Below are 16,624 nucleotides of genomic sequence, written 5' to 3'. Positions count from 1 at the left end.
AGGAGCATAAGCAGGAGGCACAAGGTGGATGCCAGTTTTTTAAGACAGCTTCCTGTTCCTGATGCTGTCATAAGTAGGGCCAGGAGGCCAATCAGCTGCTCTGGGGTTCTACCAATGGGGCATCAGAGGCAGAGCTTCAAACTGGGGCTGGGCTTCATGAGTCCTGGATCAGCAGTTGGTCCAGTGGAGGGTTGCAGCACGTCCGATAAACCCTGTGGACCTGGGTTCAAGGCCTGTCCATCATGACATAACCCCCACTCCTAGGGGCACCCTCTGGGAAACATGGGCCCAGTTTTCTTGAGTGGCTCCTATGGAAGGCCTGAACCACGGCAGGAGCATGAACATTCTCTGCTGGCTCCCAAGTTCATTCCTCTGGGCTGTAACCTTCCCAGTCAATCAGGTATCACAATTTACCCCGCTTGACCTTGTACTTGTGGAGCTTAGGCTCTATGGGGAAATGTATTCTCAGTGTAAGGTTTTAGGAGTGACACATGGAATACACGGTGGTCCCTAAGGGACTGAGGGAACTGAAGCTCAAAGGTTACTAAGTTGATCCGATACAGGCCAAGGAACCGGTGGTCTAGTTTCTGAGAGGGTCTGTCTGTGCAGAGGTGTTCTGTAAAAAGCCATACCTTTTGTCCCACAGTGTAAGCCAGGCCTTGTTGCTACTACTACTGAAAATATCTTGGTAAAGACTCTAGGGGCAGTTGCTATCCCAAAAGGAAGTTCTCATTATTGAAAATGGTTGAAGAACACCATGAATCTGAGAGAGCATCTATTGGCAGGATGAATGTCTATGTGAAAGTATGCATCCTTCATATTGAGAGCCATGAACCACATGGCCTTTTCTACAGATGGAATTATCACTGCCAATATGACCATGCAAAATCTGAGTTTGTGAATGAAACAGTTGAGATGGCAGAGGTCAAGGACTGGTCTCCAAGTGCCCTTCTTTTTGGATATTAGGAAGTAGGTGGAGTTAAACCCTCTCCTTTGATCTTGAGGGGGGACATGGTTCTATTGCTCCTTGCTGCAATAAGGAGTTCACTTCTTGAGAATACTCTCATATGAGAGGTTTCCCCAGGGCCGGGGAGGAAGTTTCTGGAGAAGGTAGTGTTGCAAAATGTATTATATAGCCAGAGTGGATGATGCTAAGCACCAACTTGTCCATTGTCATCACACTCCAGGTGTTGAAAAAGACTTCCAGATGACCCCCAAGTACTGTGTGGCAGGGGCGGGAGGTGTTGGGCTTAGTGTTTTGTGGCTCTTGAGCTCCCATCAAAAATAACATTGAGCCAGGGATTGAGATGCCAAGCCTATTGCCGAGGGTGTAAGGAAGTGGGACTTTTGAACCCTTGGTCTCTTATGTATTGGTTCAAAGTTGCTCTGATAGAAAAATTGCTGAGCCATAAATCTAGATGTGACCTGTGGGTGGTGAAACTTTCTCTTAGTGACAGGCATATCCATAGCAAGTGGAGGGCAACCCTGGAATCCTTCAAGGTATAGAAGGACTCGTCCGCCTTCTGGTTGAAGAGCTCCTATTCATCAGGGGGGAGGTCCTCAATGGTATTCTGGAACTCCTTAGTGAATCCTGACACATAGAGCCATGACTCCTTGCGCACGACAATGGCGGTAGCTATAGCTCTAGAGGCAGCATCGACTACAGATTGGAGGGTGGTCCTGGCTACCAGTTTGCCATTGTCTGTCAGAGCTTGAAAAAGAGATCTGTCTTGATACGGAAGGCTGTCAAACTTCACAAACTTGGCGTAATTCAGGAAAATGTATTAAGCCAGTAATGCTTGGTATTTGGCTATCCTGAACTGGAGGCTGGATGATGAGAAGATCTTTCCTCCAAGCAGATCCAGGCATTTTCCCTCTTTGTCAGCAGGAGTAGATGGTGGATGCTGCTTTCTAGCCCTTTCAGAAGAGGCATGGACCAACAGTGAATTGGGAAAGGGGAGTGAAAACAAAAATTCTTGGCCAGCACATAATAATGCTTCTCAGCCCCTTTGGTGGTAGGAGTGCAGGTGGTAGGAGTGTGTCAAACTGTCCTAGCTGGCTCCAGTATGGCTTCATTAACAGAGAGAGCTATTCTGTTGGTTCCAGAAGCATGCAAGATGTCTAAGGTCTGGTCTATACTACCCGCCTGAATCGGCGGGTAGAAATCGACCTCTCGGGGATCGATTTATCGCGTCCCGTCGGGACGCGACAATCGATCCCCGAATCGGCGCTCTAACTCCACCAGCGGAGGTGGTAGTAAGCGCCGCCGACAAAAAGCGGCAGAAGTCGATTTTGCCGCCGTCCTCACAACGGGGTAAGTCGGCTGCAATACGTCGAATTCAGCTACGCTATTCACGTAGCTGAATTTGCGTATCTTAAATCGACTCCCTGCTGTAGTGTAGATGTACCCTAAGAGTTTGTGCTGGGAGTCCTGGATCTCTTCAAGAGAAATTTGAAACTTTCCAGGAACTCTGCAGAGATGGTCCTAGAACTGCCTGAAGTTATCAGGAGGCAGGGGGGTTAGAAGTCACCACTTTATCCAGGGATGATGATGGCAGTCTTCCTAGTTCCAGTGGAACTACAAGGTCAGGAGCGTAATGTTCCTCCTCCTCTGTCATATCCGGGAGCAGATCTGAGCATCCCCTTAGCAGAGAGGCAAGGGGTGTCTCCCTGGCAAATCGGATCAACTCTTCAGGGGGAGTAGACCAGTAGGCGTGGTTGATAGGTGATCACAGAGGCCCCCATGGCATGGGGTAGCAGAAGCTCAAAGTTAGATGAGGTAGAGATTGTTCCCAAGCCAATGAGGGTCTTTTGAGTGGTGGAGGACACACAGGATAAGGGAAGAGCAGTTCATTGGATGACTCAGAATCTTCTGATGAGGAGAAGGCTGATTCCAGTGCCAGTGGTGGTACTGTGGTGCCATTGGAGGGGAGATGTATTCTGCAGATGGATCAGGTGATGAGCTCCTTCCAGCAGTTGATTCTCCCGGAGGTGGTGATATGTCCCTAGAAATGGAGGGGCCCAATGGAGAAGGAGATTCCGGATCTGGGAGAGCAAAAATGTCCTGTGAGGCAGGCAACAGATTCAGATCTCTCTGATGTGAGAGGGGTTTTGCTTGTCCAGGCCACCAGAGCATATGAGGAGGGTGGTATCCATAGTTGGCAGTGATCTGACTTGGTCAGTCCTGGCAGATCCTGGGGTTTGGAAGAAGCCAGGGAGGATGGTACTGATGGAATACAGTCTGGTACAGGTGGAGTCCAATGCTTATGGACTTTCTTGTCGTACCGCTGGGATTTAGGACATATTAAATCCTCATGGGTCAAGCCGATGGGCTTGTTTACAGCTGAGTCCAACTTCTATGAAGTGGACTTACAGGAAGATTTAGTCTCATGGTTATGACAGTGCTTCCTAGCTTCCCGATAAGACCCTGCCGTGGGGTCTGTCTTCCTGCGTCAGCATCGGACTTTGCAGCAGGAGGTGCACTTTTTGCTGAATCAGGCTAATGTACAGGGGTGATCCCCTGCCTGGGTCCTCCAAGAGATATTTGTGGAGATGAAGTTCCCGCCTCTCTTGGATACAGCTGGGGAACAATCAGCAGATACTGCACCACACTGCAATGAAAGATTCCCCAAGGAAGTACAAACAGCACTGACGGTCATTGCTGACTGAGACGGATCATGAGTAGGAAGCATTGAGTTTGAAGCCTGGAGTCCTGGGCATAGTCCAGTTCCTGAACAGGGAACAAGTCAGTGGGAAGGTCCCCCTGGGACACTAATCTAATACTAAACAGTAAAACCTATTAAAACTGTTAAGAATCATCTAGTTTGAAAAGTTTTATTTCGTAGAACAAAGCCAAAGCTGAGGACACTAAAGTATCTGACTCAGACCATATGGCGGCAGTGAGAAGGAACTGAAGAGGCAGTTGATCTGCCCCGACCTTTATCCTCTTCATCATGGGCACAAGATGAGCCAGGACACATCCACAGACCAGAAGAAACTGCTTTCAAATTCTCCAGCTGCGGGAGCATGGTGCGCATGCATAACCCACAATGTAAGACAATAGGGACCATCACTCGAAGAAGAAAAAAGAATTATCACTAAAGACTTAAAAATTGTTATTTATATTGATAGAATAATTTAAGGACAACCCTGGTTGTAGCTTTATTCTTCAACTCCGCATATTGTACTGAAGCAGGCATTCCAGAACCCCCACTTCAGATATTCAGTTAGTTTATGACAAATATTAGTGGAACGTATTCAGTTGCTACTAACAAACAAACAAAAAACCCAAAAAACTATTTAACAACAATTAACACTGATCCATTTAATTCAGTCTGACTTGTGCAGGAGCATCCAAGCTATACAATTCTGATACACTCTTCACAGCTTACTCTATCTTAGAAAGAGATACGGGTTTTGCTGTGTGCTTCAGTCTACGGTTTCAAATACTCCCCCGGGCTGTTACACTTGCAAAATTAAAAAGTAATGAAACATAGCTAGGAAAATTAATTCTTAAAGCCATCATACATATTAGACTCTCCCTCAGAGCCTTCTCTTCTCAGGAACTGCTATGCATGATGGAGCTTATGAGAAAGGGCTTTTAAAAATCCTCTAAAACTCCCTAGGTCCTTCTGCCTCATCTCTTTTGGAGGATGACAGATTCAGGTAGCATGGTCTTAGTAGGCGCATTTAAAATTCATTCTATATCTGCAGCTTCCTGTCAGTGCAAGATTGTTCTTTAAAGTGTGTTGGTATCTATAGTTAAAATTAAAATGTAAGAAAAATACAGTTTATAGATTACAAATTAATGCAAATCCTATTAATCCTATTTATGAATCAGTAAAATTAGCCATGACTAGTTGAATAGCTCTGAACGGTACTTATCGATATATGAAGTGTTAATGACATTTCAGTCACGCCAGTGAAGTAAAAAATGCTTATTGAGTGTTCTCTACTGTGGTGCGAAATCTGAGTCGATCTGCTGACACACTGACCTGTAAAGGTGTTCAATTAAAGCTGCCAAAGTTGCTCTATTGACTCGTGGAAGGCTCTGAATAAAAGTTCCATACTTCCTCACTCGTTCCTTTTCATTCTGTGTATCTAATGGAGGAAGAAACAAAAAGTCACTGGACATTCACCACAATGTATGTCCCAAAACAAGAACAATACTGATCCACTACAATGGCAACATCTAGTCATTTAAAATTATAATTCAACCAATCAGCCTCCAGAAAGCAACAAATTGTTTTTCATCAAAGGATGCCTTAATATGTAGAGAGTGCATGTGTCTGTAGTTAGTAAATTGGTTTGATTTGGAGAGAATATACTTTTTTTTGCACCTTATTATTATTATAGTAATATGTAGAAGCCCCAACTGGGGTGAAAACACACAGTGCTCCAAATAGTTTACAATCTAAACCAGGGGTCAGCAACCTTTCAGAAGTGATGTGCCGAGTCTTCATTTATTCATTCTAATTTAAGGTTTCGTGTGCCAGTAATACATTTTAACGTTTTTAGAAGGTCTCTTTCTAGAAGTCTATAATATATAACTAAACTATTGTTGTATGTAAAGTAAATAAGGTTTTTAAAATGTTTAAGAAGCTTCATTTAAAATTAAATTAAAATGCAGAGTCCCCGGACCAGTGGCCAGGACCCAGGCAGTGTGAGTGCCACTGAAAATCAGCTCGTGTGCCACCTTTCGCACGCGTGCTATAGGTTGCCTACCCCTGATCTAAACAGACAAGAGAGATGAATGGTGAAATGAGAAGCAGAGGCTCACTGAGGTGAAGTTACTTGTCCATGATCAGACAGCGGGTCAGTGGAAGAGCCAGTGATTGAATCCAGTCTCCTGAGTCCAGTGTGTTATCCATTGATCTACTTTGCTCTCTACCCTGCATCTACCTTGACTCTCTACATTGTGCCTAAAGCCGAACCTGCTGCCTACCTTGCCAGGCTCAGGAATAAAACTACTAACTCATATCAGGCTTTTCTTCCTTTCCTCTTTGTTTCTGCCTCAAATCTTGTTTTGCAAATTTTCTGTTCTCTCAGCTAATGACTAACCATCTCTATTAAGTGTTTAGCAAGATGGTGTATTAAGAATACTACATAAAAATATAATGCACTGTTGCATATAGTTTTTCACTACTTGGAAAATATAAAAAACTGATTTAAATTTCTGTTCCACATATACCTCATGTACCTATCCGCTCCCATGTATTTATAACTGTCACACAACTGAATACGTTCCACTAATATTCCTGGTAATATTTAACTACAACAAGAGTCTCTGCTGCAAAGCTGGAACAGAGTTCTAGTCACATGCACTAGCCAGGATGTTAGTCAATGAGACTTCATTATGGACCTTCCCTGAAAAAACTAATTTAAAATGTTGCTCATGAAACTTTTTCTGACTGCTGACTCGATGAGAGCAATCTACATTTCAAAATTCAGTCCTACACTTCGTCTTAGTTGAGGTCAAAGGCCAGTTACTGGTACTAAGCCGTGTTGTTGTTGCCATGTCGGTCTCAGGATATTAGAGACATAAGGTGGGTGAGGTATTATCTTTTATTGGACCAGCTTCTGTTGATGAGAGAGACAAGCTTTCAGCAACAGAGCTCTTCTTCAGGTCTGGGAAAGGTAATCCCATCTTCACAGCAAAATACAAGGATGAACAGATTGTTCAGCATAAGTAGTTAACACATAGTATAAGGGACCATTCAAGGTAGAGTGGCCCATTAACACCTCTGCAGTCATACGAGAAAAAGAGGGGGTTAGTGGTTTACAGAGATTGTTGATTTATGGCTTATTACAAAAATCTGTAACCTACTAACTCCTCTTTGAATGGTCTCCTACAATATGTGCTATTACCCTAACCCACATTGTCTCTCTAAGTTACTGGTGCTATCTTTCCCATGAATTTGCCAAGTTCTCAAATGGCCAATACTCATTGAACTTCTATATTTAGCCCCATCTTTTGCAAAGTTAGAGAGCAATTAATGCTGCTATATACTTTTTAAATTCAATATTTTATTCTTAAAATGAAACTGGACATATTTATAGTCAATAAGATTGTGTCATGTAAGTGAACTACAGTGGTATCAATCTTGTGTGCTTCATTACTATAGTACCTGAGCAGCTCACAATCTTTAATGTATTTATACTAACAACATCCCTGTGAGGTAGCAAAGTGCTACTATCCCCATTGTACAGATGGGACACTGAGGCACGGAAAGACTAAGCTACTTGACCAAGGTCACACAGGGAATCTGTGGCAGATAAAGGAATTGAATCTCTCTCCCAAGTCCCAGGCTAGCAATGTAACCACTTGGGCCATCCTTCTTCTGAAAGGAATCTACAATTCCAGTACCGTACTTGGGGGGAAAAACCTCAAAAGTTTAAACTACAAGGGTGTCAATATTTATGTTATCATAATTCTTTATATTGTTTACAAATAAAAGTGAGTAAATATAATTAAGAATTATTGCCCCTACAGGTAAACATCATTTATTTTCATTTCAGTTAATATTTATCTCCAAGGTCAATAAACCCTGATGTTGACCTCAACAAAAGTCAAGGTCCTAATAGTAAAATCTTCACCTCCTATAATTATACCAGGAGGTATAATGCTAGCACTGTTTACAGGGTAGATAAATATGTGTTTATATGTTTCCTAACTATTAAGGACCCCAAAAAACCTTTCAATCAATCACTCTAATTTTAAACCCAGTCAACATGTGACTATGGACTTGATCCTGATCTCTATTAGGTGGAGACACATATCCTTGGGCTTCTAAAATAAGATGAAGTTGGGTTTAGGTTGAAGTCTCACCGTTTTCTTTCATGTTTAAGTTTGTTTTATTTGTACTGCTTAAAGAGAGGCACATATAAACAACAAATTACTCAACAGCACAAGTACAGATTTAGTAACACACTTATATCCATACTGATGTGTATATATACACATATAGAACTAATTAAGCCAAAGGATCTTTAACGACTGCAGGTGTCAAGAGCTTGATTTATGTCTCATGCAGAATATGGCAAGGGTGGCCAAACTGCGGTTCGTGAGCCACATGCGGTTCGTTTACAGTTAAAGTGCAGCTCCCAGAGTCTCCCACAGCCCCCATTCTCCACCTACCAGACTGGGAGGAGGGAGCTCGGGGTTTCTGCCATGCAGTGGGGTGGTGAAGCTAAGGGCTTCTGCCAGTGACGACTGATGCCTGCTGTGAGTTGGGGAGGGCACACAATTTAAAGGTTTGGCCCCTCCAACAGCTTGCGTCAACCCCCCAGGCACACTTCCCCTCTTATCCTCAGTGACCCCTCCCTGCAGCTCCCAGGTGTTAGCTTCATATGGAGAGGCAGCAGCAAACAGATGGGAACTGCAGGAAGGGGCTTCTGCTTTAGCTCCTTGGGGAGAGGCAGCAGCAAAAGCAGCGACTCTCCCTGCAGCTCCCAGCTGTTTGCCGCTGCCTCTACCCAAGGTGCAGCTCTCAGCTTGCCGGCTCCTGCGTGCAGGGAGGAGGCCCAGTGGTACCAGGTGACCAAGCAGGGCCAGCAAACCCTGGCAAAAATCTGGGAGGGCACATGATGCCATGTGTCCCCCTCACACATTGCCTCTGACTTCTGCCCAGTGGGGAGGATGGTCTTGGGGCTTTAGCCCTAAGTCCTGGCAGTCATGCCCTGACTCTCGAACTTCTGAAGATTGTTGTATGTGGCTCAGAGTGTCAGTAAGTTTGGCAACCCCTGGAATATCGCATCACTAGTATCATGCCCCTTAACCACCAGGGCTCTTCAGTACGTACTCAGAGGAAGAGGCACCACCTACTAAATACATGGCCTCTATTGGAACTCCAATGCCACTTTCTCCAGCACGTGTGTGTTACTTGCAAACCTCACATCCAGCTATTGACTAACCTTACTTAGCTTGGGAGATCTTACTGGAACACAACACAAGATTGTATATTTGCAAGCAGTAGACAGAGGACTAAGCAAAGAGCAGTATTTACAGGTCCGAGTGTACAAATTAATGCTTTTGCTACTGACTTCAGTGGAGCTGGGATTTAACCCATAATTTCTAAATAATATATATAGAATCCTTTTATTGATTATTCAATAATCTGATGTTTGCTCTGTGCATATATATTAAATATAAAATACAATATTTTGCATTAAACATGGTAATAAGAGTTCACATTTACATGTTCTTTTCCTAAAAGATCACTTCTGAGCTATGAACAAGACTTATTTATTTTACCTAGTGCAGAGATCCAAAATGGATAAAGCTCTTTAGTGAGAAGTGCATCACTTATTTGAGACAGGAAACATTTCAGTACATCAGTTACATCTTCCACCTGATGTGTTCCAGCTCTCAATTTAACACTTCTTGCATCTTTTTTGAAGCTCTCTAGAAGCTCACTCACGTGGGAAGGATCGCCATTCTTTGAGTAGATATGTTTGCTACCTAAACCTTAAATACAGGAACACAAGGGAAAAATCAAGTGTTTTCTTAAAATCAAAACATTATTCCTTACACAACATTGACCAGCACCACCAAACCCAGTTACAGTTAACATAGGCCTCTTTCTAGTGGATTTTTATTAATGTCAAACTGTTCTATGAACACTACTTCAGGAAGAGTTTAAAATTACAAATTCCAACAATCATTTATGGACTTCTTATAATCATCATAAAAGAAGTGATAAAGGGAAAGGGTGCTGCCTCTTTATATAAGGTGATTTCTTTCCGGTTTAATATATCTGCACTTCTGTCCCTCCCCCAGTGACCCTTTGGGACTAATCCAAAGGTATTATTTTAATGTGTGTGTTTGTTCTAAGATGTTTGACTCCTGAGGCCTTAATGACGGCACTGCTGATTCTCTCTCATTTTCAGGTGGACAAGTTCCAGACACCACAAGGGAGCCACTGGCAATTCCACTGTTCCCGTGGGTGGACTGGAAGCTTAAAGAGATACTGCCAATTTGAAATATAAAACACCTGAAAATATGTTATGAATGTCACCTTTAACTACTACAGATAAATAAAGCCTTTTATATTAAGTTTGTTAAATGTGTGCATTTGACAGAACTGTGTGTGTAGTCAGTTTAACTGTTTCTCTTTGTAGAGGCTGCTTTTCCCTTGCTTCTCCTTAAAAATGCTGCCAACCATGCCAGCTCTGCTGCCAGCTAGTTCATGTTTCCAACAAACGCATCCCTGCTTTCTTCCAGGGCACCCTTTATGTATGGAGGGAAACTCTGTCAAAATCCATGAAAATCACCAGCTTACATTCTCCTTCAAACTCACCTCTACTGTGTTATCTAAAAGCACTATCATCTGATAGTGGTTCTGCATTGTTAACCTTGGTGTGGGGCCTGGTAAATTCATTTATGGCAATTTGTTCCTTTTCAGGCATATTTTAAGTATAAACCACTACTCTAGCAAGAAAGAAGCATCTGATAACTGTCTCAGCTGAGTACACTTTATTTCTCTCACACTCAGAATACTAATTATCATAATCATCCCATTAAAAAGGACACTATATACCTCTGAGCTGAGAGCAAGCATTTTAACCCTGAGGCTAATTTTTGAAAGGGATGTTAAAAATGTCTGAAAAAAAGGGGTTAGCCTAAATGTGCCTTCTCCTTCATAACTACAGCATCACACTTCCCATGCTTCAGTAACAGTTAAACACATACAACTATATTATGATACTTGGGAGAATAAAATGTTATTTATAAAAATTCTTCAGCTTGCAAATGAATCAAAAATAATTAAGCAAACAATTGTTCTTGGTTTCAGCCAAGAAAACAACACCTTGGGATACCACGGTTTACCATAAGACAGCATTACCATATTCAAAACAAAAGTTATTCAGCTAGACAAACCATCAGTGTTAAAATATGTATGTATGGATCACGCTTCATTAAACCTATTCCATGCTGACAGAGGCCATGGACACTAATATTCTGGAAGCATGTCTTTATAGGGTTCAGAACACTAGGCTTCATTAATTCTCAATGGTGCAAAGGGTGAAGGCAATTTGCACATACCCTCTACAGGAAACTGTGCTCCAGAGAGATTTACCTTAGTAGAGGATAGATGCCCCTGTCCTCCTTTGGCTCTTCTGCCAGGTGGTGAAAGAGGTCGGAGAGGGAGCAGTAGCTTTAAAAATACAGTCTGGGATCCCAGTTTGTGGAGATCTCTCAGGATATATGCTCAGCCTGCTCTTTCATCCTGGTTGATTTTATTCACTTCCTGGGCTCAGCTTACCAGCTCTGGATGCTCAGGTGCAGAGGGGGGTTACAGAGAGCTTGCACAACTGCATGTGGGGCTGCCATATGGGGCTTAAAGCTTGGGCTTAACCATGCAGTGAATCAAACTCCACAACATAAAATTATAAAGGGGACGCATGGATTGCCAGCCACGTTCAAGTTGCAGTTCCCAAAGTTTCACTTATAATCAGGTATGTTGCACTGTACATCTCTAACACATCAAAAACCACTGCAACACAAAGCACCTGCTGAAAGCAGTGACAGTGTCAATAAATGAGTATGAGTTTTAGCTACAGTAGCACATAAACTCATTCAATGCAATCTGATAGAGATGCTTCTTAAGTATTATATGAATGATCCTAGGAGTTCAGCGAGTTGAATAAAATCTCTACTCCACTTACCATACTGTGTAACAAATGCTATACAGCTGTTCACTATAATAGGAATGTCATTTTTGCTGAGCTGCTGATCTTGTAAGGCATTACCATCTGTACGTGCTGCTTTTTCAATTGCAGTATGCCAGACCGTGAAATCCAACTTTGTATGACCATGGATGTATAATGTTCTGCAAAGTTGGAAAATATTTTGAAACAGTAATAAGGGAAAGATAGAAAACTTCTCACTTTTCCAAAGCAGCACAGTAGTTCTCATGAAAAATGAATACACGCAAATAGATTCAAAGGCTCAAGGTAATATTTGAAATAAGGCATCAGAGCACCTGACTTAAATATACTACAGGAGGCTGTTGTAATGGCCTATTCTACTTTTAGTGCTTTCATTTTTCAGCAAAATATTATCCACAGTAGTACAAGTATTATATACTGGTGCCAGCATGTGTTACAGTAGAGACAGAATAGAATCCATGGACCTTGACGCAGGATTTGGGATGGGGCCCTTTATTAATGCTTTATTCTTTTTTGCTCTTGTGCACCCACTCTTGCAGTGCACACTCAGGACCGAGTCACAGTTCGGTAGAGACCACAGCCTCACTCCCAACTTAAGATGAATTAATGGTATCCTTCTCTTTTCTGTTTTCTCCCCGAGATCCAGAACTGGAGACAATCTAGGCCAAGGGTGTGGATGGAGGAAGTCCCTGTGGGGAAGCTGAGCTACCTGAGCTAATTCCCTTCCCCCATCCTCTCTGCTATACAGAGCAGTGATTGTCCAGGAATTTTATAGATCTGGGTGAGGGAAGCAGAGTGGGGAGAAGAAACTCTGAGCACCATGGAAAAGTAACTTAGCCAGTTTCTTTATTCATTTCCTTACCCTGAACCATTCAGTTTGGCTGTTATTTAAGCTGACTGTAAGAATCCTCACTCTGTTTGCCCTTACTTAGCTTTGGCTCCTGGGAGGCAGCTCCAAGACTTGTTTAATGGTCTACATATAGAGAAAGTGTTCAGTTATCTAATGACCATTCCCAGATTCGTTCCTTTTCCAGCAGGAGGAGAATATGAACCAGATTTATTGTGATTGTTTAGCACAAAACTCTATGAATTAGTAACATTTTATTTATTTACAATGATTTGTGCAGAGTTCATTCATAGCACGTTGCAGCACAGCCAAGACCAGCCAAGTGATGCCTCAGTTGCCTTCAGGCCTGCCAGGTCCTGTGGCAGGATCAGAGGTGCAAAACACAGCAGGCACTGAAGCAGCCCTGCATCTTGGAGACCTCTTTCAAATCTGTACCCAGACAATAGACGTGCTCTTATCTGGCCTGATTTTAAATCTCCCTATGTGCTCCAATAGGGATTGTGAAAATACAAATCATTCTGGGGCTGCGGAAAGGTGAGCAGCTATAGTCACCATTTTGAACTGCTTCTCTGAGAATTTGGCTTCCAATACCACTCGTTCAGAAGTACTGCTTCACCACCTGTCCTTATCTGATAGCACACATTGTACCATATGGCAAACGAGTAGGCTGGTCTGTCTCACACTGGGCACAGAGAGAGGGAGTGCTTTGCAGGGGCCGTTCTCTCGGACTCTGGGGGCAGAGGTTGACAGGAGATAATGCATTGCTTCCAAGCACATTTGGGCAGCCATTCAGAATGCTAGTGAAGAGGGGGAGGATCCTTTCAGTATTTTCCAATATGATGGGCACAGCATTCTCTGTAAAGTCACACTTATGCATTATTCATTCTTTTTGCTGCTGAAAAATAACAGGATTTATCTTGTGGTTGAATGTCGCTCAAAGGAAGTGAATGGAAACCTCAATAATAGAATTCTAATACACATAGGAAAGCAGCATACTGTAAGTACAAATATTTTCAACGTCTTCCAGTCATTCCACTCAGCTCAGAGTCACTAAGTGGCATACCAAAATATATTGTAACTTGATAATTCACCTTGTTTTCTAAAATTTGAAAGCTGTCATAATAGATTTTAATTCTAATAAAGGAGCGAATGTGGCATTGGCTTTCTTGTAACAAAGAATGAAGAAAAGGAGAGCTATATTTTGATGACAGCCCTGTGGTTTCCAGGATTCCAAGGCTGGAAAATTCTGCTACTACAGCAGAAGTTGGCTACAATTGCTGGACAGGACATTGGGCTATGTTATGCAGGAAGTGCCTTCTGGCCTTAAACTCTGAGTGTATGAAAGTAGCTATTCAAGCTTCTCTCAAAAATATAACATTGATCCTACCCCAAACTCCAGGGCAGAGACAGCCAAGCAGGCAGGAGTAGCTGGAGAAGCAGTTTCAGCATGTATAGCAGCACCAAACAGGGAGAGAGGGGAAAATGAAATCCAGCCTCCTACCACGGGAACAGAAAAGCATCCAAAAGGGAGCCTCTGTCAATCCCCGGATCAAGCAGAAAAAGGGGCATTTCCTGTTCTGCCATGGCTTGGAACTGAGCCTCAGGGAGGAAGGCTCTGGCCTGAGTAGAGTCGAGTTGAGTTCATTGTTGAACTCTGAGTTGTACTGGAATGAAGGTTGATTTTTTCTTGTTTATTAAAGCCCCAGGTCATGACAGGTGGAGAAAATCAGATTGAGATGCCGCCACACCTGATCCTGGGACCAGCCCTTTATAAGCCAGTCATCGAGGTACAAATAAATTTGCACCCCTCAGTGCCTCAGGTAAGTGGCCATTGGAGCTATGCACTTTGTAAACATTTGAGGCTGCCGAGAGCCTGAATGGCAGCACCGTGAATTGAAAATGGCGGTGGCCCAATATAAAACAGAGGAAATGTCTGTGCCCTGGGAAAATGGAAACATGCATCCTTCAAGTCAAGGGCAGTGTACCAGGGAGGGAATAATGGAGGCCAGAGAGACTATGTAAAATTTTAATTCTTGAGAGACTTGTTGAGGCAGCGCAGGTCCAGATTGGGTCTGAGGCCCCTTTTGCTTTTGGGATTGGGAAGTAGAGGGAGTAGAACCCTTTCCCCTTCAAGTCTGGGGTGACCTCCTCTACCACCCCCAGGCATAGGAGGTTCTTGACCTCCAGAATGAGGAGAGGTCCCTGAAGAGGGACCGGGAGCGGGGCGTGGGTGGGACTGAGGGTCGGCCACAAATCGCAGGGCAAAGATTATGTTGATACCCAACAGTCTGAGGTCAGTCGCGACCAAGCCAACCGGAAGGGGCGTAGGCGGTTGAGGAAAGAGCAGGGGGGTGGATCCTGGGAAGTGACTGGGGCACCATCCTTGGGTGCATCCTCAAAAGGTCTGCTTCTTGCTTTCTTCGCCCCTGGAAGAACCAGGCTGGGCAGAGGAATGGGAAGAGGAATGGGAAGATGAAGGATGACGCTGTTTAAATCCTTTGTCTCTGTCCTTCTTCCAGTAGGAGCTGTACCAGGAAACACCCAGGACCTCGATGGAGGCAGAGCCGGTGGGGGACACAACAACTTTCTAGCCCGCAGAGCGGTGTGTAGGCCCAAGGAATAGAGGGTGGCACAGGAGTCTTTAAGGCCATGGAGCCATGCGTCAGTCAGCTCTCAAAAGAGCCCTGCTCCCTCAAACAAGAGGTACCGAAGGGTAGTCTGCATCTCCTAGGACAGCCCAGAAGACAGTAACCAGGAGGTGCACCTCATGACCACCACCATGGTGACTACCCAGGCCGCTGAGTCCGTACCGTCCCAGGCCACCTGGAGGGTGCCTCTCACCACTGCTTTGCCCTCTTCCACCAAGCCAGCAAACTCCTGGGCTTGGTCCTGTGGGAGACTCTCCTTGAACTTGCTGATGGAGTCTCACAGGTTGAAATTGTTCCTGCCTAGCAACAAAGAGTCCTGTGGCACCTTATAGATTAACAGACGTATTGGAGCATCAGCTTTTGTGGGTGAATACCCACTTCCATCAGATGAATGTAGTGGAAATTTCCAGAGGCAGGTATAAATATGCAGGCAAGAATCAGTCCAGAGATAATGAGGTTGGTTCAATCAGGGAGGATGAGGCCCTCTTCTAGCAGTTGAGGAGTGAGGCCTAGCACGTTCTGATGGTTAGACACGCAAAATTACAGGCTGGCTGTCAAATAAATTTTCTTGCCAAACAAGTCCATCCTGTTGGCATTTTTATTTTTTGGTGTGCTACTCACCTGATCCTTTCATTGACAGTGGATACGAACTGGGACCCCACTGGAACTCCAACGCCTAAACTACTATGCTAACAGTTAACTTAAAGGTCTAGGTCTAGCTAAATACATATCAACTAACAATAAAGAAGACAGAACAATGGACTGTAAGAACTGCTAATGCTCTTGCGATGCAAGACAAGGCACTCCGACCAACCATCACAGACGTTAAGAAGAAACTGAGAGGGCATAGGTTCGGCAGCGCCTAATATACCAATGCATGAGCGTGACACTCAAGGGGGTACTACAGCCGACCCTAAGACTATCGCTAAGGCAAAAATCTCTGACGACTGTGCACATGGGCGCACACACACCTAGAATGGAATCCACATGAGCAAGCGCTTGAATAAGATTTAATTTACCCTTTCCTAACAAATCAGATGAGACATTTTACTAACCCTAAGCCATATTTGGTATGTTTGTCTGTAAGAATGTGATGTTACAAACCAACGGCAAGGTGGTATGAAGAGGAAAGGGGGCGGGGGAAATGGTTTCTGAAGCATCCCCTAGTATGTGGGAATAAGTGTAATACAGTTTACAAGATTTTCTATAGTACTATATATATTTGGAAGGACAGCTTTGCAGCTCTAGCATCATCTATTGATGTCACTTTCATCTCTTTGCCCACACATTTTTCAGCAAACAGCAGCAAAAAAGCAACAAAACCCACTACTAGAGAGAGATCCACTCACAGCTTAAGACAAAGTAAATCAGTAAACAGTAAAAGGAGCTGGTGTCTCATTCTGCTCACGATTGAATCACCTGTCAATAACACACTCAAATGGACTTTATTATTTCTTTT

General features: G+C 43.6%; 1 protein-coding gene across 1 annotated transcript in view; it reads right to left on the bottom strand.

Moving 5' to 3' along the window:
- Positions 1 to 16,624, bottom strand: part of ARAP2 (ArfGAP with RhoGAP domain, ankyrin repeat and PH domain 2) — a 217,483-nt gene that overhangs the window by 70,184 nt on the left and 130,675 nt on the right. Inside the window, exons 20-22 of the mRNA XM_034772450.1 lie at positions 11,668 to 11,831; positions 9,254 to 9,466; positions 4,995 to 5,100 (exon numbers count right to left, since the gene is read on the bottom strand). Of these exons, the coding sequence (XP_034628341.1) occupies positions 4,995 to 5,100; positions 9,254 to 9,466; positions 11,668 to 11,831 (483 nt within the window). The remainder of the gene's footprint in view (positions 1 to 4,994; positions 5,101 to 9,253; positions 9,467 to 11,667; positions 11,832 to 16,624) is intronic.

The sequence above is a fragment of the Trachemys scripta genome, chromosome 5, assembly GCF_013100865.1.
Source record: "Trachemys scripta elegans isolate TJP31775 chromosome 5, CAS_Tse_1.0, whole genome shotgun sequence".
Taxonomy (NCBI): Eukaryota; Metazoa; Chordata; order Testudines; family Emydidae; genus Trachemys; species Trachemys scripta.
The sequence above is the reverse complement of the archived record's forward strand: the minus strand, read 5'-3'. Positions and strand labels throughout refer to the sequence as shown.